The following is a 22,174-nucleotide window of genomic DNA, read 5'->3' on the forward strand; positions in this document are numbered from 1 at the left end:
TAATGGAAGGACCAGCCTGGGGGTGCATGCCTCTGCCAGCCCCCTTCCTCTCTGCCCACACGGCACACAGAGGGGAAAGACAGAGTGAGCCAACAGCACTTGGCATGCAAATTCAGCTTCTTGCATCTTGTAATCTCTAATAAAAGAAAAGTGGCTGTCGGAAGGGTGTCCTCCCTGCTCTATGTTTTGCCCTTCTGGGGCAAGGCTCCTGGGGACAGCTGGTGGCTGTGCTAATGGCAGGGTCACCTTGCAGAGGTTGGGGTGCCAATAGAGCTACCAAGCCCATCCAGGGTCGTGCAGCATGCATGGCCCTTCCAGCACCGCTGTTCCTGGGGCCACACTGGAGAGTCCCCCAGCATAAAAATAGGAGATGGGCTGAACAGAGAATCACAGAACGGTTTGGGTTGGAAGGGAGCATCTTGTGCTGACTCCACTGCCATGGGCAGGCACAACTTCCGACACGCTGCCCTGAACATCCTGCACAGCCGAGACTGGTCCTCAGCTGCTTTGGCAGTGCCTGGAAAACACAGCACGGCTCCCTGGTGCTGGTGCGCAGGGCATGATGACGGGGGCTGTGCTTCTTTGTGTGCAGATTTCCCTCTGCAGCAGCGCTGACAGGAGCGCGTGGCTGGTCAAAACTGCAGCTTGCCAAGCACTCGAGCTGATCCCCCTGCACCCATCTCGAGGGTGGGCTGTGAGAACAAGTGAGGCGCAGCGCCCCGCACTCCTTGGGCACCCCCCGTCACCGCCAGCATGGCCAGACCCCTGCGCAGGGAGAGCAGCTGGGGGTTGAAAAGGTGACGAGGGCCTTTGGGGACAGCGAGCGAAGGACACGCCGGCCCCGGGACGCCCTTCACTCCGCACACAGAACCCTTCTTAGGTGAGCGTCCGGCCGGGGCTGCTCGCACAAAGCAGCCGCTGTGCGCAGACCGCGGGCGGCCCATAAAGAGCTCCTTATTCCCCGGCACGGCCACCGGAGCCGGGCTCCGCACGGCTGCTCCGCCGGGCCAGGCGGAGAAACCTCCCCGGGGACAGCAGAGGTGCGGGCTGGGCTGGGCTGGGCTGGGCTGGGCTGGGGGGGCCGGCAGCGCCGCGTCACCAAAATCCGCACCTGGCCCCTGCCGACCGCGGAGACGGGCTGGCGTGAAAAGTAGGGAATTACGGGGTAAAGGTTTATCCCTGCTCCGTGAGGCGTCCCGGCCAAAATGGACACCACGGGTGGGGTTTTGCGCAGGTTTTCTTCTAGCCTTGAAACCTTCAGGTAGTCACTTAACACCCGCATCACTGACTGCTAATGACAATGAAAGTTTGCAAAGTTCACTGCGAGAAGGACGTGGAGGTGTTGTAGAGAGTCCAGAGAAGGGCAGTGGAGCTGGGGAAGGTCTGAAGCACAAAGCTGGTGAGGAGCTAATGAGGGAGCTGGGAGGGCTCAGCCTGGAGAAAAGGGGGAACCTTATCACTCAACAACTCCCTCACAGGAGGGTGAAACCGGGGGGTCGGGTTCTTCTCCCAGGTAACAAACGATAGGGAAAAGAGGAAATTACCTCGAGTTATGCCGGCAGAGGTTTAAATTGGATGTTAAGGAAGAAATCTTCATGGAAAACGTGACCAGATGCTGAGACAGGCTGCCCAGGCAGTGGTGAAATCATCATCCCTGGAGTTGTTCATACGGTGTGTGTATGTGGTATCTGGGGACACGGTTTAGTGGTGAACGTGGCACTGCTGGGTTGGTGATTGAACTTGATGATTTAGAGGTATTTTCCAACCTTACGGCTTCTATGATTCTATTTTCTCAGTGTTCTTGCTGCTTGTCTGGTGATGCACTGAAATGAAATGTTTGCAGCACCACACCTGCCAGACTTCAGGAAGCGTTTGGACAATGCTCTCAGACACACGGTGTGATTTTTGGGGAAGTCCTGTGCAGGGTCAGGAGTTGGACTTGATGTTCCTTGTGGATCCCGTCCAATTCAGGATAATCTATGATTGCATGATCTAGGCATCCCTGGAACTTGTCTTGCTGGAATTACTGACGCCAGACAATGCTAGGAGGGTTTCAAATCCATCAAATGCTACGTTATTCTGGTTGTCCAGGGGTATCCTTTATCCTTCACTGATAAGGCAATCCTCATCAGTTCCATGTCCTTTACTTTGTTTTACTTAAGGACAAACCACTGCAAAGCCTCTAGTAAAATTCCAACCCCCCCAGTAAAATTCTGCAACCTCATTATGTCATAGTGTAGATCTGAATATATATATATATATATAGTGTAGATCTGAATATATATATATATATATATAAACAAAAATACTACATTTTCATGCCATAAAGCCTGGTCGATATAATAAGGAATGGAATTTTCCTGGAAGGGGATGGCTTTAGCTCACAACCAGCCTCCACCGCTGGCTCACTGGGCATCTCCAGCCCCATCTGTATGGCATGTCCCCCCTTGGAAGCCTGGGGAGTGTCGCAGCAGGATTTCCCGGGGTGTGAGAGGACCCCACACTGGTCTGATGAAGGACGAAACCTCGGTCCTCTCTCTCGTGTCCCCGCGGAACGATCGCGCCCGGCGCGTTTTGCCCCCTGCGCGCCGCCGTAGCCGTTGCCATGGCGACGGACCCAGCGGCCCGAGGCCCGCGGAGGCGCCGGGAGCTGCCGTGGAGGCCTCAGCCGGGGGCCCCGTGCCCTGCCTGGGCATGAGGCGGGGCCGGGGCGGTCTGTCAACCGCTTCTGCGGGGAGAAGGTGAGGGTGGGAGCTGGTGGAGTGCGGGAGGGGTCTACGCGGCTCTCTCCAGAGTGACTGCCCGGGAAACCTCTCAGCCGGCCCGGCCTCTGGTGCTTGCCCTTGCGTCCCGCTGCTTCTCTCTCTGTCTACCCTGATAGTGACTTCGTGCTTTGTTTTTTATATTCGGTGCTTTCTGGGTATAGTGGGTATAAAAGCGTGCCGGGAATACCCACTGTGGGTTTTGTACCAGGTAGCTCAAAGTGATGCACGAGCAAGTTTTTCAATAGCCTAATGAGAAAAGGATTACATGATTGGTAATGATTTCTCATCAGTGGTGAGCCAGTTGCCATGTAGCCACTTAAATGATGGATTCAGGCAGATACTGCTAATTCAAAGGGCGAAGTCAGGAATTTTTATTCCAGCCAACTTGTTGATATGACCGTGCTGATGAACATAAATCATATTCTCTGCTAGTCTTACCCACTCCTCTAGCAGTTGACCCAAAAAGACATTTCCAGGCCTTCGCCAGGGACTGAAGGGCTGTTGGCATACCAAAGCTGGAATTGTCCTGCTCGCTCTTTCAGCGCTGTGCCGTGCTTGCTCTCTTCCAGCCCTGTGGAATTGTTCTGCCACTGGAACCATTATCAAAAATACAACAAGCCAGAGACCTCCTCCTTTTCTTTCATCATTCTCCTGTGCATGTTAATCAGACAAATTGAAGTTGTTTGTCACGTTAGATGTTAATTTCACATCCTCTTTAGTTACTCAGGAAGGTGAGAGTGGTGCAGAGGTACCTTGAGTCAGCTCAGGTCCAGCAGAGCTCCTTTGTGCTGCTTTTGTGGTGCTGCCCCTGATCTACTGCCTGGTTTGCTCTCTCTGCTATGTCAGGTTTTCTGTGAAGCAGAGCAGCCCAAGTCTCTGTTGTTAGAAGCTCTTCTGTGGCAAGTGAAAAGCAGCATCAAATAATCCACCACAAAACGAAGAAAGGAGAAATTGCTTCTGAGCTCAGAGCTGTTTCTCTTCACAGGTCCTCATTTTAGTCTCTAACTTTGTCCACCTTGGAGCATCCCTCCAGCACCAGGGCTCAGTCACAGTGCTTTTGTATCCCATCTTTTTGTTTTCCATTTTTGTTTTCTGTAGATGAATATCTGCAACAAGCCTCATAATAAGATAGTTCCAGAGGATTTGGGAGAAGCTGCCCCTGAGGCAAAGGCCCAGCGCGCTCGAAGAAATGGCTGGAGCTGGCCCCTGCACCTGTTCCAGATCACTGCCTGGCTGCTGTTCCTCTTCTTTGCGCTGGTTGGCTTTGGAATCCTGGTTCCTCTCCTGCCCCGCCACTGGCTGCCCGCGGGTTACATCGTATCCTTGGATCCAGAGGAGAGCTTGGGCTGGTGCAAACTGTCCCTGGGGGGTTTTGACGGCGGTTGTGAGGTAGCGCAGAAAGCGTTGGAGCAAAGCACCTGAGCCAGAATGTTTCTCTGAACTGTAACCATCATCTTGATCGTCTCCTGACTATAAAAAACAGTTGCTTTGAGATCCTCACGTTAGGTCACTGATGTTCTGCTTGTGTCCTCCATCACTCTCCATTACTACCTTTGCTTCCCATGCTCTTCTGCTGCCTGCTTCTGCCTGTATGTCTCCCTTGCTTTTTATTGAATTCTTGTACAAGTGTGCTGCAGGGTTTGAAGGAAGTCAGGAGAAAAGCCCCTCCTGAAACATCCTTGTTGTGAAGGCAGCCCCACCTCTCTGTGCTGAACTGGGTGAATCACGAGAGGCAGCTTGACATGCTGTGGTTGTGTGGTGGGTTGCTTGTGATGGCTCACAGTGGATGTTCTCCCCGGGCACTCTCCTGTGTTCAGTAGAGTCTGGGAGTGACAGACAAGGTGGTGTGGTGTGAACCTCAGAGGTGGGGTCTCCTAAGGGACAGTCTTGAGCAGAAGTTTAGTACACATCTAATGAAGACAGTGAAGGGTGTAGAGGAGAAGCAGCTGAGAACACTTGGCTTGTTCAGCCTGGAAGAGCTGGGGAGCAATCCCAGCGCTCCCAGTGCCACCTGTACTGTCACCCCTGTGTCCAGGGAAGGACTTTCCTCAAGACCAGACCTTGTTCTAAAGAGATGGGGTATGCACTTACACCATTTATACATCTGACACAGATGCCTCTAAGTCTTTGATATGTTTGGGATGATTTTGCTTATGATTGTTATAGTTTTTACACTTGCATGATTAAGACATTAATATAATTAGCTCAGTGGTCTTACCTCTAGTTAGCTTGCTCAAATCCTTGATATTATTACAGTCCAAACCTTGTGAATTTGTCTATCAAATATCTTAATAATGCAATCTAAAGTTACTCTTAATTCAAAAGAGTAATATTTCCTCAAGTTTTGCTTCCAGTTAATAAAGCACTAAAGCCTCTTCTGTGTCAAAGGTAAATCTCTTCCCAGTCTGCTCCACCAGGCATCAGAGCTCTAGTGGGCTGGACATCTCAGAGCCCTCCTTTTTTAACTCACTACACTGATCTATTTTCCATAGGTCTTAGTGTGATCAATGATGTGCACATCTGAGTATATAGAAACAATGACAAATCCTGAATCTTTTGTAGGAGTCTGTTTTAAAGGTGTACTCCTCTTCCTTAGGATTCTAAGGAAAAGGAAAGCAAGGTAATCAATACTACTTCCTTGATGTGACCATTTTTTTTCTTGGAAGTCTGGTCCAGTGAAAGGGCACGTGCACACCCTTAACCACACGCCTTTCCAAGGAGTCTATGGACTATGTCAGCAGTCTGTACTTGGGGTCAGATTCTGGTAAGTAAAGGTATCTTTTAAAAACACCCTATGCTAGGAAGGACACTTCTGCAAGGCAGAGTAGTACATGATGAGGAGGGATGTTCCTGTAGATTTAGTTCTCTTTTTCCAGAGGATGTTTATTACAAGGATGTTTATCTCTGTCAGTAAAGCTCAGATTAATGTGCTGCAATCAGGTATGTAGCAATTTCTAATTCTATGCCATAAATTTCTCCTCTTTGTGGGATTTGTGTATTAAGGATTAAAAGACGCGTTAAATCCTTAACTGTGTACTTCAGTGTCCAGGAGTGTGTTTTATCTACCATTTAGTTGTTCATCTTACTGCAGTCTCCATTGATCCTGCAGATGCAAACGTGCGAGAAAAAAACTATCTGGGGCCTCTGGCCACCTTCAACCGTAACCAACACGCACATGTCATTGAGAACCATCACTGCTATGTCTGTGATGTAGATGTGTAAGTATCTTTTCTTTCTACTGCTCTGTCTTCTTCACTGCTGCATTTCACCATTAGTCCTTAATGTCAGACTCTAAGATTTGAAATTGAGCCCCTGAGTTGCTGCAGTGTAAGTTAAGCTTCCTCCAGTGGCAGGGTTCAGATAGTTGGGTAGGGGCCTTGTGTCAAATGTGCACGGGGTTCTGTGTTTTATTTCATTGCTCACATTGTGTGGAGAAGGCTGTAGTGTGCCGTGTTCCCTGGATGTTGGTGTTTTACCTAACAGTGTGTAACTGTGTGTGTGTGTGCTTGTCTCTGGCTGGATGCTGATCAGTTGCAGGAAATGCTTGGAGGGCAGGCATTGAGATCAAGCTCTGTACTGCTGAAGGGATTCAAAGTAAAATTCAACAATCATCAAATTAAAAATCATGCAGTGCATTGAAAGGTGAATTTGTAGTGTTTGGGACTGTGGTCCAGTGATAGATAAGTTTGGGAGGTGAAGTACTCCTGATGCAGAAGGTTTACTCACTATTACCAGGATCTCTGCTGCTGTATCTGTACTCTGCCCTGTGTTTGAGTCACTGAAAAGTCATAGTAGTGAGCTGGTGCTGTCATGCTAATGCCACCCTTTGTTTGGCAGGAGTGCCAAGTCAAAGCACTGTGGAACTTGCAACAAGTGTGTGTGTGGCTTTGATCATCACTGCAAATGGCTCAACAACTGTGTGGGTGAGAGGAATTACTGGTAAGAGCTTGGCGTTGTGACAGAAGCGCAACACTGCATCAATGATGTGTCTCCTCTTTCCAAGGTTCTTCTGTAACTCAGTTCCAGTCTGTACTTAGCCACGCAGAACCACTTTTCTTTTGGCCTCTGGCTGAATAGAATCAGTCATGAGAAAACTAGATGGAAAATACCAACATAATCATGACATTCAAATAAACAGGGATAAAACTGCTAAACTTAGAATGTTGTACCTGAACATCTATAAGTGAAAACAGAGAGCATACAGATTTTTTTTTTTTTTTTTATTAGGAAGGGCTTACAGGATGTTATTTGGGTGTCCTTAGTACTTCTGAAAGCTGGAGTAGAAATAGAACCATGATGGTGCTGCTCCAATTTAAAATAACCTGCATCCACATCATGTGCTTTCCCTACAAGACTGGGCAGTTGGCAGGAGTCACAGCAGCATACAGGGACCTCTGATTCATGCCAGGCTTGAGATAAGAATAAAGAGACTGTCACTGATGCTTCTCAATTTACTTTCTTGCACTTAAACCCCGTGGAAAGCAAAGTGGTGTTGTTCCTGGGTGCCATGTTACCCTGCCATGTTCAGATTTTGTGCAGGGAAGACTCTTTGTCTGTCCTAGATATACTTGACTGTTTTGTAGCCATGGTTGCACTAAAGGGTCACAGTTTAGTCCCTCAGAGTAACAAATAATAAGTAAAGCTGTTCACCAGTATCTATCATAAGTGCAAGAAAGCGTGACAGTAATTTGAGATAGCTGTCTCTATCTCTGCTAAAGGCTGGGATAATGAATTGTATGTGTGATGTTATTGAAGCCACTGAGATCTCTCCCTTTCTTGGCAGGCTCTTTTTGAATAGTGTGCTGTCTGCCATTCTGGGCCTGGGGCTTCTGCTGCTCATCGCTTTCTACGTCTTTGTGGAGTTCTTTGTCGACCCCATGGTGCTTCGCTCTGACCAGCACTTTGATGGTACAGCCGTGCTCCACACGAGCATCTTGGGAATCAGCCAGCTTATCCTGATGAGGGTTTGGATTCTGTGAGCTCTTCCACCGAGGAAAGACTCCATTCCTTACTGCTTCAATTTCATATTTGTGTTAGAATATCTCTGCTCAGTTGGATGGATTCTCTTTCCTTACAGAGCTAACTGCTCTTCCTAAAAGCCCTGCAGGCATCAGAATTCTTAGGCCTCCAGTGCACAGTGGGTCTGCAGCTACTTTTGAGTTAACAGGATTTCCAGCTGTAAAGTTTATTTAGTGATAATTCATACCTGGACAATTTACTTACCTCCAACTTTGTTTTTGCAGCTTTGAGGAACCACATGGACCGCTGGTTTGTGTTTCTTCCTGCATCTCCTGTTGAGACTCGGGCACCTGCCATTTTGGTGACAGCTGGGATTTTTATTCTTCTGAGCCTAGTGACCATGATCCTGCTGGGCCACCTCTTGACCTTTCACATCTATCTCTGTGGGTATTTTGTTCCTGTCATCTACACCTTCATTTCATTTTTGCTTATCTTATACTCATCCTGCATTCACTGTGTGTTCACCCGTGTCACTTATTACACCCATTGTGTAAGATTGCCATTGAAAACGTGCAAAATTGGGATTTAACATTACATTTCTGAGTTGCCCCCTGTACCAGGTAGGCTTATCAGTGCATGTGTAATGTGGGGCTTGTGTTGGGCCTCTGCAGCCATGTTTAAGCTATGTAATCCTGAAACTGAGAGCGCATGGGAGGGTACTGGAGAGGCCAAGTGGGATGAACTGGTCAATCCCAGCTTGGTGCCAGCGATGGCAGATTCAGATTGACTCAGCATTATGGCCTTTGTGAGTCTCCTCACTATGCTCCCCAGTACTTCTGTTGTGTGAAAGAGCCTTTTTTTTCCCCTTACCCCCGAGAAATGTGGACCTACAGAGCTAAATTTCTGATTGGAGCACTGCCATCCAGGTCAATGTCCCTTTATGGAAATTGTACCATATTGATACAAGAAGATTTGTGGAATTCAGAGGGAGAGGCTTTCAGAAAGGCCTCTCTTTAGATCTACTGCTTGTTGCTCTGTCAAGAAAGGATGTTTATGTAGAGATGGGCATCAAAAACTTTTTTTCAGCCATCATTTAAAATTAAGCCAATGCATTTTGGCTGCTGATGAAAGTCATGATAGGGAGAGATCTTACATTTGCAGTAGTTGGTGGTGCCAGAAGTAGGAAAGAAGGGATGTAGAGGAGGAGAAGTGAGGACAGCGGTTACAGAGGATCCTTGGATGGATTTTCAGGTTCTCAGTTACCAGACCTGCAGATGCCAACACAAACTAGGTCAGCACAAACCAGCACGGCTCCAGAAGCAAAACAGCTGTGCTGCTGAAGTGTAGCATTCGATAGGTGAGTGTTGCCCAGCTGGCGTGGACAGTGCACTCAGTGAGGACACGGGCCATCGCTTCCTTCTAGAGCCTCTTTGAGCTTCACTGAAATTTGGGCACGCTGCAATTTTACTTCCTTGGCGGAATAGACAGTTGGCTTTTCTAGGTTTTTAGCACTGCCTGGAGATTTGAAAGGTTGATCTAGCACTTTTTAAAGACAAAAGGCATAACAAAGCTCCAGGAAGGTTTCCTCTGAATGAAAAAAGATTATTCTGTTTAGTCCAGAGTGGTATTTATCCTGTCCTTGTGTGCAGCTTCCACAAGAGGGTGCTCCCTGCCTGAGATAATGCTTTATCTGTCAAACAGAAACCTCTGTGCGTGCCACTAGCTGTGCTCTGGGCTTGGGGGAGATTTTGCTGCTCTTTTCTTGGGGTGATTCTTTTTCCTCTTTCAGAGTAAATTTCAAGCCAAATTAACTTCTTTCTACTTTTGGCCCAATTTTAAATCTTCATCTTCCATCTTATATGGAAACAGAATTATTGCTAATGTTTTTAATGTTTTATTACATTATTCAATAATTAAATTGCAGAAATTAAGTAGCACCCATGTGAGTGGTACTGCCCTTAGGCTTCCATTAAAAAATGGCTTAAGTCAGGTATGACTATTAAAATTTAGTATCTAGTTTTGTTACAAGCACAGTGAAAATTTCAGAGTTACTCTCCAGATTTTTAATTACTCACTATGATCACTCAAAGAAAGTAGGTTATTATCAAAAAAGTAGGTCCATGTATTCAGAATTACTAGTCTTGATTCAGACTCAGTTCTAGAGGCATTTGGTGAAGCATGGCACTTCAGAAGCTTGGAGGGAGGATATTTTTTTTTTTCTTCAGTACCAAGAGGTTGACAGCAGAGTAGAAAGAAAAAATAGTAGGGAATATAGGAAAGCATATAGGGTTATTAACAGACTGATTGTATTTTGCATGTTATGTGCTGCAGTGTTATCTGGCAAAAAAAATGCAGTATTTTAACTAAATAGCTCTATTAAAATATTTTAAAATTTACACTGTAAGTATTCAGAAACCAATAAAATCCAAATGAAAAATGGTTAATAGGCCTTTGCTTATGAAGCAACATTCTGTTTTTCAAAGAAAGCAAAGGGTGCCATTTCTAGGAGCACTTGCCAGCACCCTGCACTGTCCCTGTTAAGTAATCACTTGGCTGCAGACTCACATTCATCTCTATGTTCTCTCTTTTTGCCCAAATGGATCCTGAATTTTTATTTCTTCGTAAAGTGATTGCTTTAGCAGAGGGGCCCCTCTCCTCTGCTCTCCCCCACTTCTCTGTGAAGTAGTCCTGTGTTCAGGGCATGGTTTTGAGAGGTGAGCTATTAGTGATAGAAATATCTTCAGGCAGAGGGAGGATTTAAGTCCTAATGATCCCAGGCATCTGCTTTAATTGCTGTGCTTCTGTAAAAAAGGAGGAATAACTACCAGGCTGTGCACTAAAACCCTTCAGCATCCATTTCTGGGGTTTATTTTCTAAAAATTCTTAAGGTCATTATGGGAAGATTGTCTGCATTTTGGACTCTTTTGGGTCTCATGAAGAAACCAAGCTGCTTAGAAATGTCACATGCTTTTGGTCATTCATGGAAACAGATGTGTTTGCATGGGGACCTGGAGAGCTCATAAAGGGACATGAGAACTCTGGGCACATCTGTTTGGCACAAGGCAAGCTGTGCATTTGATGCTCATTTCATGTTTGCACATTAAGTGTCTCAGTCACTACAGGACGCACTAACCTGCTCGATTTCTTCTCTCCATTTAGCACCACATACCTTCTGATTGCTCATTGAGCTGTTTGTACAGTACAGATCTTACCCTTGTTGGGCATGAATAATGGATTTACCTTAAAATGAAATTAACTAATTACTACGGTATAGAAGGCTGTACCATTCTAGGACACTTTAGAATAGCAGGACTGTAAGAAAGCATTGTGATGGTGACAATAAATTATATACTAGGATGTACAGTGCACAGGTACTTTTGGCTTAGATTATCAGTTTCTTCGTGTTTATAGTTACTATTTGATTGTACAGTTATCCAGCCTGTTTGTGTAAGTGCACTCAGGGAGGGGCCTTTCCTGTGCTGACAGAGGTCTCTTTCTTCCCTTTCAGTGTGGCACAAGCTGACTACCTATGAGTACATCCTGCAGCAGCGTCCCCAGCAGCCAGACAAGGCAGACAAGAAACAGGAGTCTTGTTCCTCCCAAGTGAGACCCAGTCAGGTACTCATCCTATTTCCAGTCCATTTCCCAAAAACAGCCTTGCTCGTTCGCTTTCTTGACCTCCCTATTTTAAAGGCAGTTGCTGGAGATAAGGCTTCAAAGGTACTTTGATGGAGTTGAGTAGGATGTGAAAGAGTGCAAGGCCTGTAATTCCATGAACACTTTAGGTATAAGCAAGTACTGCTTTCAAAGGAATCAATCCCACCCACTCTCTTCCTCCACCACTTGTTTTGGGCCCTGTACTATCTCGTCTCTTCTGCCAGCACAGCTGTTCATTAGGACAGGGTGGGGGAACTCATCTGAGTAACAATAAACCTTATTAAAAAAAATTGTTGAGCTGGCCCAGCTCCCTCCAGTTCAGTTCACCAAGCAGTCACATAAATGCCTGGCTCAGCACAAATGAAGGAGACTGGAGAGTGGGAAGAATCCTTTTCCTGAAAAGGACAGGACCATCTGTTTGGGTGGCACTGCACATCTTGGGGGCTTGTGTCATGACTTCAAATGAGACAGGCTCTAGGGCTGGAGGAACTGGGGCTAATTGCTGAGCAGCTAATAATAATAGTAATTTAACCATCTTGAAAGTGAAAAAGACACCAGTTTTTCAGAAATGACCCAGATATCTGCTTTGCTTTGAAATGAGTCTGTATAATGATAAGGGTCCTTGCTATTACCATGATGTTGAACTATATCTCTGTAAAAAGAGTTCTACAAGCTCTTAAATACTGCTAGACTCTGCAGAGGCAGATATATCAGGCTCTGAATTGAGAGGTGCAGTGTAATTTATTTTGCTACAAGGTGAATTATTGGATTAACTCAAATTTTGACTGGACACATTCTGTACTAACTTTAGCAGGGACTTGAACTAGAAACGTCAAGAAATTCTTCCTAATCTAAATTATTCTGTGATTCTGTCATGTGTAACTTTTCATTTTGTGCAAGTAAGTTATCTACTATACAAACAGTTTTATATTTCATAAGAAATTAATTAAACACAAGCTTCATCCAAGTATTCTCTGTAGAGATATTGAGATGTCTCTGGATTCATCCATAGTTCTTCCCTATCAAAGCAAAGGGCAAAGTGAGCTCATTCAGTTTTGTATAATATGCAGTCCCTAGCTTTTCATATATATTTTTTACTATTTTGGAAAAGTTGAACTTTCAGTTTAAACAGAGGTTTCCATAACAACAAAAATATTTGGCACTTTGTTTCACAGAGCTTTGCTTGCTATGAAAATTAAAACAATAATAAAGTGTTCGCTCTAATAATTAAGTTTTTTAATTATAATCAATAATGAAAAGGTATTTGAACAGGGGTGATCTTCATGTGTGTGTGGACTTCATTTGGAATGCTGGCATTCTGTGGTGTTCTTCTGTCTGCACTGGTTCTTATCTAGATATGTGTGAATATGGTTAATTTAAGCAGCAAGCCTGGAAGGAGCAGGATGAAAAGGAGTTTGGTGTTTCAGGACTGCAGTTAGAACCTTAGGGAACAAGAAAGACTGGATGATGCCCAGTAACATTGTTAAGAAAAATGTTCACCCACCAGATTTTCCTTGTTTCTCACATAGCAACCAGAGATAAACACAAACAAATAGATTGGAGTAGGAGGACACCAAGTGACTTGCCTTTTGTAAGCTGTGTTGAATACAGCCTTCTTTAGCTTGAACACTGCAACCCTTTGTAATTGATCCAACATGTTGTAAGCATAAAATGGAAATCATCCTCTTCTCACTTTTGTCTGAACTGTTCATTCATTTTAGGGACTAAGAAGAAACATGCATTTCCCCTTTAATGCTTGTTTTTGAGCCTTATTCAAGCTTGGGTGTTGGTTTTGGCTTCAGTTTTCCATGCTGGTTTGTGGTTAAGTCTTCAGCTATGTTCAGGTTAAAGGATTCTTGTTCAGGATAAAGGATTCTTATGTGCTTGTAGGATCCACAAAGTAAGAGCCCTAATTTTGCACATTTAAATGGTTCAGATGTCACAGAAAAAGCAAAACAGTTGGACATATTGAGCCTTTGCTTCTATTACCATACCTAAAGCAGGATGTGCAAGTAACCATTTTTTCTGTATGCATTTGCAGTCCAAAGAAATATAAACTAAACCAAACCCTATGCTTTAATGCATAATTGCATTCATGCCAGGGAGCTGGCTTTCATATGAGGCCAGCTGGGATGTGATTCTTCTCACATTCCTAAAGCTTTGAACTTGCTTTGGCAACTGATTCAGGTTGGTGGGGTTTGATTTTAAATACTAAACACAGATTTTACTCAGTTTCCTTTATATTTTCAGTATTGTTTCTTTCTTCCAATGTACAATGAACTTGATTCTTCACTCTCAGCCTCAACACTTGCAACAGACCCACTTTCCTTGGGGCAAGAACTTTTTTTTTCCTGTTCAATTCTGCTTGCCCTCCAGGCAGACAGCACTTCAGGGCACTTCCTGACACTCAAGTGGTTGATGAGGGCAACTGCAGCGGTCAAGGAAGCTGAATATCCATCCTGGGCTTGTAAACCATGGACCTTGGGGTGGTCATAGCTGGAATTTGGTCAACGTGGCCAGGATTTGCATGGGGGCAGAACTTGGGCAGTCTGTCAGTCCAGCAGTCTGCTTTCAGCAGGAGCAGCAGCTGAATCCTGACAACCCAGCTGCAAAGGGTGGCTTGTGTTGATGCTGCAGCAGAAGGATTCTGATCCTCCTACTAAAAGCCTGGGAGCAGAGAGAGGCTTGGACTCTGTGCTGTGGCTGTAGCTCGTGTCACACTGTGACAGAACATTGTATTTTCTACTGTTTGAATCTCAGTTGTTTTTATAGTCAGCTCTAATGCTTTACTTTCATTTATGTGGCTGCTTGGGTTCTACATTAATTATAGAAGGCTGAAATTAACAAAATGGGTTTTTAAAGGCTCTTTCATTCCCTGCTTGGAAAGAAATTGTCCACGTTATTCTCAAGATGAATCATTTATTAAGCTCCCTTGAAATGCCAGTCCTGCATCCTGTTTATGTGCTGTGGACATTGAGTCCTGGTTGTTTTCAGTTATTCTGTGCAGTGGGATGTCTCCTGCTGCAGCTCCTTTCAGCCATGATCTGCTTCACTCTGAAGAGACCTGCATCTCCTGCCTGTACACTCCCAGGGACACAAGACTGTGTCTGGTCTCCTTCCCTCGTGACTCAGGTGCATGAGGCCTGAATGTAAATCCTGACTGTAAATGTCCCAAGGAGCTTTGAGGAGACATTTGTGCACACTTTGTGTTCAGTTGGTGATGAGTGATGATCTGGCTTGAGTTACAAGTTCCAATTGAAATACATGTAGTAAATTTCTGCAGATTATTAATCTTGCACTTGGATAAACTTTTTAAATCAGAAAGTCATGTTTTTGATTGCTAAACCAATTCCCTTCAGTTGTTATGTTGCCACCTATAAAACAGCTGAAATTGTTATTTTTTCTCTTTTTATTTGCCTTTCTTTTTTATTCCTAACATCTGAAATTATTTCTTGGCTGCCACTGAATGTGCAGCTCCATGGATTCTTTTCTGGTTCAGAGACTGTTGCTTTGTATATAAAGTTTACACTGCTTTTCCCACATGCTTCACTTTCCATCTTTACCTCTAGCAATACTGATTTTTTTTTTTTTTTTGGTGCCATTTTACCACCCTATAACTCAATATTGCAAAGATCTTCCACAGCTCTTTGCGGCTGGCTTTCATTTTTAATGCTTTACATCAGGGAGTGTCATCACCAGGCTTCCCATGCTCTGCTCTTTTGTTGATTGTTTATGAAATTGTTGAAGTGCAGAGGCCCTGGATCTCTCAGGAACCCATTTGTGGCATGTCCAACTTTGACTTCATTTTCTCAAATTTGCTGATCGGGCTGTTCAGAAAAATAGGTCTTCATGAGCTTGTTCTAGCTATTTTTGAAGCTAATGCCTATCACATTTTAAATCCTTCTATCTCAACCTAAAAGTTACTTTAAAATATCTTTATAGGCTCTGCACAGTGAAATAGTTAGGAAAAAGTTCTCTTGATGGTTATTGAAGTTTAAGAGCAGCTGATAAGTGGTGTCAAGATTCTTCTGAGTGTGGTTTATCCTTTTTTGATAACAGGGCTTCATCCCTTGATACTCTGACCATCTTAACTGGCTGCTTTTGAGGGAGGACTGGGGTCCTTCCCTGTAATGCAGCACTTGGATTTAGGAGGCTTATCCTTAAAATGTTTCTGAAAATATGCAATTTTCAAGATCAGCTGTCATTATTCTGAGCTCATCCATACTTGAGGCAAATCAGCAATATATCATACTCATTTTTAAAAATCAGCAGGTCTTAACCATACAGGATCACATGAGAAATAGAAAACATTTGATGCTTTTTATGTATATTTCATGCTTCCATCTTTCTCCCCTCCATTTTGCATTTGAAAGGCTTTTTTTCATTCACTGCGGAGCTCCTCAGATTGAACTGTGTAACTAATGGAAGCTTTAAGTGGTATTTTGAATGTGGTCCCAAGAAATGACTAAGCTGATCTCTGTAAGTGTGATTTGGTTTTGAGTCACATGAAATACTGGCTGGACTAAACAAATTAATCAAGGACTTCTAATTGTGCCAGTCTTGCTTTTCCATCCTCTTAAGCAGCAGTTTCCTACTGTGCTACCTGTAAGGACAAAATATGTCAGGCATGAGGAGAAAGAGTACATCTGTAATGAAAATCCCTCTTTTCCCCTCTGTGTTCATATTAGTCTGAAAATGTTGTTTGTTTGGGTTTTTTCTTTTCCAGGAAGCAGACTTATTGTCAGGTAATCCTGGCTACAGAGACCCTGGAATTCAAGTAGAGGAAGTCTCAACAGTAGCTTCAGGAAAAAGGTGAGAAAAGTTGAGGATGGGATTCTCCTAGGAGCATATCTGGTGAGTAGGTAATTGCTATCAAGGTCACCAATGGGCCCTAAGACAAAAATACATAGAAAGATAGGGAGCACCAGGGTTTTGAGCAAGGCATGGAGAAATATTTGAGTTTCAGAAGGGTAAATACCTGCAGGAATACTTGCCTTCCCTCTCCTGGGAAAATATCATTCCTAGAATACTCTCTTTAGGCTGTTTTATATTAAATATTTTATATGGAGCTGGTTTCTATTAATTGTTTTATATTGAAAGTACTTTAAGGCTGGCTGATTTGTCCTGTAACTCCTCTATTGAGCTCATCATAGTTACATGATTTCAGGTTGTGGAAAAATGCATCGCAACAGTTACAAGTTTATAACACAGGCAAGCACTCCTGGGAAAACAGGATCCTTGTCTCTTAATTAGACCTTTCCTGTTGACTTGTGTCCCTGGGGATTTCCTTCTTAATTTGCACAATTGTGCAGGAGGAGTTCCCCTGCAGTTTTGCTGGGAATGCTGTGTAAGGCAGGGGAGGCTGTGATCAGCCTGATCCATACGTGCAGGCAAAGAGAGCATCAGACTTGAGTCCTGTCTTAGGGAATCACCTCTGTGTGTCTGCTGTGTTTTTTAGCTTTCCAAAGCTCTATGTCCCTAACCAAGAAGGTGACCCCAAGCAGAGCTCGTCCCCTGAGTCCCCATCTCTTCACTCTGAGGCCCCTTCTCAGGTAAGGAGGGTTTGCCACACACCCAGCCTGCTGCTGAAACCCCCAGGGTGCTCGGGCATGCTCGCTCTAGGGCAGGCTGTGCTTAGCCCCTCTGCCTCCCCTCAGTGTGTGTCTGCAGGTGTGCCCTGCAGTCACCAAATCCAGGTGATGTTCTCCTGGCTCTGCTCACAGGCATGATCAGAGCTATCCCACAGTCCCCTCATAAGCTCACGGCTGTAACACAGCTGTAATCCTGTGCCTTGCTGCCCCAGTGCAGCTCAGTGATTGACTATACTGCTTTGGTGATGTAAGAAGCTCAGCATGTTTCTGCAGAGCAAAATCCAACAGTTTAAATGTTCGAATAAAGCACCTGCCCAGGGAAGGATGGTGTGTGTGGATATGGAGCTTGAGTGTATGGAACAGCTCTCCAGAGTCTAGCACTGGGCTCCTGATACTCATGTATCTGTATCTAGATGCTCTTTCATCTTGCTTAAATCTCTTTTTCTCCAAGCTTATTAGTCAGTCATGCCATCTAGATGGTAAGAAAATTTTGTTTTCATCTATACTGTATTTGGGACAAGGACTGTCCCTTTCTTGGGACATCCTGTGCTGTGTGGCTTTACAAATGCAAGTGACCAGGGTCTCATACAACCCCCAGCTCTATGAGACAACGGCTCAAAGGTACCTCCGCAGAGAGTCACTGTATGCAGATAATGTGGGTGTGTGTTCATTAAGTGCCTGTTCTCTATTACTGCTTTGTAGTAGCTCAGTCCTAAATGGTAAAATATTCTTGGACTTTGGTTATACCTAGTGCTTGTTATTCGAAGTAGGAAGAATTAGAAAGAGGTAACAAGTAAAAAAAATTGTCTCCTTACTTTGGCCTGGCCCTTCTCTTGTGCCACTTGCTTTCACAGCAACCGAAGAAAAGAAGAAAGAAAATGCAGAAAGCTTCTTCCTCAGCAATGGACAGCGGATCTAAAGCACATGCTACCCCTCCGCCCTCGTTCCCAGATCCCCCGTCAGGTGAGAGTGCAGCAGTCAGCTTCTCTGCTGAATCTTGCATAAAAATATGTATGACTTTCTGTAACACTAGTGGATCAGCCGTAGCAGAGTTCCTGGGCTTGTTGAGTGTCTTTGTGGGGCTGAGAGATCTCTCCTTAAGGTTTCTTCTCCCTTTATTTCCATCTGCAGAGTTCCCAGCCACGGCTGCTGCCACCTCACCTTCCCACAGCCTTCACCTCTTAGTGCCAGCTTTTCCTCTGAGAGCTGCTGTGTCCCCCAGCAGCATGGGCCTCATCCAGGCAGCAGGACCCCCAGCTGACTATCACTCAGAGTCTGCTGAGTCCATGGATGAGATTCCTGTGGCTCAGGCTCGCCTCGGGAGCCCAGTCCTCCAAGGGCCTTCTAAAAGTAACTCAGGCAACTCTCAACATTATCCCTTGTCCACAGACAATCCCAGAGGAGTCAGGAAGAAGAATCTGTATTCTGAGCACAAGGTCAAAAAAAGAAGCTGCCAGCAGGACAGACGTGTGCAACGAGACCTGGAACTTTTTTCTAAGATTCCTGCTGTGTTTGTAAGTAAGAGCAGTGGAGAACCTCTTGTCCCTCAGCCCCAGCCCAGTGAGAGCACATCCGAGCCTGACCACAGAAAATGCACCAGCAAGCAGCACGTGGGCACACGTGATCCATGCTCAAAGGACATAAGGACAAGCACCACAGCGGCCTAGGGATCATCCTTCCAAAGCCATGGCTTTTGGGAACAGCGTTAGTGCTGTGCAGAGGCCTACAGGACTCGCCCCTCACTGTGCATGTGCTGTCAGGCTGCAGTGGGACATCTCTCATCATCAGCCAAAAGCAAGAGGCAGCAAGGTGGCAAGCCTGAGGTAATCTTGTTATTCAAGAGAGCTCAAGTGCTTTCTCTGGGAAAGGGCCAACTCCTCTTGGCCCTCTGCACGCTGATATTGCAGTAACTTCCCAGCAGAGTGTATGGTGCTGCAGCTCTGCCATTCCCTGTGCCCTGAAAGCTGTATTTCCATCAGCCTACACCCTGTCAGTCTTTGGATCATGCTCAGGGGCTTCAGCAGGTGGTCAGGAAGTAACCTCAGGATTGCCCCATCCCTACACCGCTTTCCACTGTGCACCTTCAAGCCAAGTCCACCACCAGCGTGTTCTCTGCGAGGCAGCATGGTTTGACCTGCTCCTCTTCCCAGCAGTCTGGGGTGCCCCACGCTGCAGCATTCTCATCAGAAGTTTTGGGATACAGAAGGCCCTGAAACCTTTCCAATTCCTGGGCTGCCAGATGTGTCTTAGTCCACAGCCAAGCCTGGGGTGTGTGTAGGGCAGAAGGGTCCCACAGCAGACATGGGGTACAGGGCGAGTGCCTCGAGCCACAGCCCCCTGTGCTGGGGGTGAGCTGCAGAGAGCTGTCTGGGCTGCCATCCTACAGCACCTGTGCTCTCTCTGCCCCCCTGACTTCCCCAGGCAGCATGCCCCATTCCAGATTCCTGGCTGAGTGCTGAGGCTGGGCTTCCAGCAAGCCCAGATCTGCTTAGCAGCCAGTTAATCTCAGAGCCCAGACAGCAGCTCCGCACACATCTCCATGGGCTTTGCCACCAGCACGGCCATGACTGACAGGATTTGGCACAGCCCTGAGCAGCAGCACTGGCATGGCTGGATGCATGTTTCCAAACCCATCCCCAGCACAGCACACTGCTGGTGCTGTGAACAAACAGGTGTACCAGCAAAGAAAAGGAAGCCAGGGGAGTCTTCATCTCCCTTCCAAATGTTTTGATGCATGGAAGGTGCAACTGATCTTTCTCCAGCTACAATGGGTGCGGGTTAGGGAAGCAGAGGACGAAGCAGGATGCTGTGAGAGTCAAGCTAAGCTGTTCTCCCCTTGTCTAGCTCAGTCTGCAAGCATCCCTTGGAACTGGGTCAGAGCAGAAAAGGAGATCTGGAGACAAGGGCTCTTTGGGCACAGTCAACACGGGAGAGGCAGGATGGACTCCCAGCCTTGATGGGAGAGACTAGCCTGGGAGAAAGACCTGGAGGTGTTTTAAAGGGCTGCCTTACCACTCTTGTCTGATTTTTGTCTCCTGAAAGAATTGGGATGAGGAGCTTTGACTCTTCATCAAATTACACAACCTGGTGATCAGAAAACATGAAGTCTCGTGTAGCTGTTGAAGTCATTTTGTCTCAGTTTGCAGGAAGGGCTGGCCTGTGGTCACACTCCTTGCAGCTTCCCTGCCTGCTGGGGCCAGTGGTGCCTGCTGGCAGTGTGACCCTTTGGAAAAGCAGGTCAGTGTGGACCAGAGGACATGGAACTGGGTGTCTACAGAGTCCAGAGCATTGCTCACCAATGGGTTCCCGTTAGACAGAGTCCTTGCTGTTGTTTCTCCTCATGTCAACTGTCATCCAAGGAAACTACATCCTGCAGCAAGTTTTTCAAGGCCAGCTGTCTTTCCACCAGAAAGCATTCCTCTTCAGCAGGTGCCCCTGGGCAGACCTTGTGTGTTTTCTTACTCTGTCCATGCAGAAGCAAGCCCAAAATCATGTATGGAGCTCTTCAGTAGCTCTGGCCACAATAAAATTTTCTATATTCTTTGCTAAATAGTTTCCTCCTTCCTTTTGCAGCAATTCCTGGTTCTGCCCCGTTGATGATCCCCAGGCTGTTTGGTTGACTTCTCCCTGAGCTTCTGGAGTCGCAGAAGGGCTCAACACTGTAACTGATGTGGGGGTGACAGCAGTCATCTCTCCACAGGGCCTTTTTGGTGTTAGATGGGAGTGTCTTCCCTGAGGGTAGGGATTAGACCACCTTCTCCCTGTGTAACCCAGGCTGGTTTTTGTGCTTGAGCAGGGTGAGCACCAGAGTGCAGAGGCCCAGCCAGCTCTGCATTGTGCTGCAGAAAGGCTGCTGTGCTTTTTGGGCTGAGGGGAGCTGGGTTTCCTGGGCTATCAGATGTGCAGGGACATCCTTCTGCTGCCTTCAGCTGGAACATTTACTCCACTCTGCTGAATAACTCAAGGCTGCCAAACATGCAAGGCTCTGCCCATCCATTGGAGCAGCTGGGTGCCAAACCGAGAGCCAGGCTCCAGCAGGACAGGCTCCCAGCTCTGTCAGTGCTGGACTCTGATCTAAATCTCAAGGGCAGCAGGAGGATTGTGTGTGCCACATGATGATTGAAATTGGCACTATTGAAGATGGGCAATGAGCACCTGTAAAAATGAGCAAGAGTGAAAATGGTGAGGCTGAGATGGTTTTAGCCCCTGGATTCTCCTTCCCAACCTTGCTGTTGTGCTCTTTGGCCTTTAATGTTGATACGCTGCAGGTTCAAGTGCCAGTGCCTCATGCTCTGCACGAAGAATGTCCATAGCAGACCTGTAAGCTAAAGGAACAAGTCACATTGAGGTGCTGCTGCAGAGTCCAGCGTGTGGGCAGAGCAGTCGTGGGCTCAGCACCAGAGGGTTGCAATGGCCACACGCTGCAGCCCAAGACCATTAGAGAGCTGGGTTGAGGTCCTGACAGCAGAAGTCCCGATGCCTTCAGCTCCCCATCACTGCAGACACACTGAGGTCTGACATCCTCAAGCACCTTCTCCAGCACTAGATAAAAGGGTTTTGCTGGGATGTGAACTCTCCCATCAGCTGGAGGCAGTGCCCTGGACCAGCTGTTTCCACCACAAGACACTGTAGCTTTCTATTAGGAAGAACCAATGATTTGCAGGATGACAGCTTTCCACAGTCCCCTGGAATCACGCCATGGTCCCTGGCCATTGTCTGGCAACTGTGCCAGGCCCTGCAGTGCCTGCTCCAAGCCTCCGCCTTGGCGTGGGATGCACGTCGTGCTTACTTTCATCTTTGAGCCTGGCTCAAGTTTCTTTGTTTCCTCTTTGAAGTCAAGGGGACCATCCTTTGGGAAATGATTTTGTAGGAGTCTGTTCCTGCGCTGCTTTTGACACGTCCTGAGAGCATCTCAGTGAGCTGCCTTGAGTTGCAGGGCGGAGGAAAGGAAGCTCCTGCCAGAGGATGGAGCTTTCCCCCCGTTCCTGTGCCCGGCGCCGTGCGTGGCATGACTGCAGATCGTGCCCGGTGGCACAGCCGGCACGGACACAGCGCGGCCCGCGCCCCGATCGCGCCGCTCAGCAGCCGCAGCTTAAGCCCCGCTAATGCCTTGTGGACGCGCTGTTGCTGGGGTGACGGTGTACATATTGCACAACCTCCGAAACACTTCCCTCTGTTTTGTAGCAACTCGCGCTAGAGAAG

General features: G+C 46.5%; 1 protein-coding gene across 4 annotated transcripts; it reads left to right on the forward strand.

Annotated features, from left to right (window-relative positions):
* Positions 1-701: 701 nt before the first annotated feature.
* On the forward strand, positions 702-20,522 carry ZDHHC1 (zinc finger DHHC-type containing 1). Of its 4 annotated transcripts, none has more exons than XM_040075750.2 (11): positions 702-880; positions 3,864-4,082; positions 5,808-5,983; positions 6,603-6,704; positions 7,549-7,673; positions 8,009-8,167; positions 11,233-11,342; positions 16,108-16,193; positions 16,840-16,933; positions 17,827-17,935; positions 18,104-20,522. In XM_040075750.2, the coding sequence occupies exons 2-11, from the start codon at positions 3,864-3,866 to the stop codon at positions 18,637-18,639; spliced, it is 1,716 nt and encodes a 571-aa protein (XP_039931684.1). In that variant the 5' UTR covers positions 702-880; the 3' UTR covers positions 18,640-20,522. The 4 variants fall into 4 exon arrangements, with proteins under 4 accessions (XP_039931684.1, XP_058278132.1, XP_039931683.1 ...); XM_058422149.1 differs by having other exon boundaries at positions 708-880; positions 18,362-20,522; XM_040075749.1 differs by lacking the exon at positions 702-880 and adding an exon at positions 2,639-2,741.
* The last annotated feature ends 1,652 nt before the right edge of the window (positions 20,523-22,174 follow it).

This window comes from Hirundo rustica, chromosome 11 (assembly GCF_015227805.2).
Source record: "Hirundo rustica isolate bHirRus1 chromosome 11, bHirRus1.pri.v3, whole genome shotgun sequence".
Lineage (NCBI taxonomy): Eukaryota > Metazoa > Chordata > Aves > Passeriformes > Hirundinidae > Hirundo > Hirundo rustica.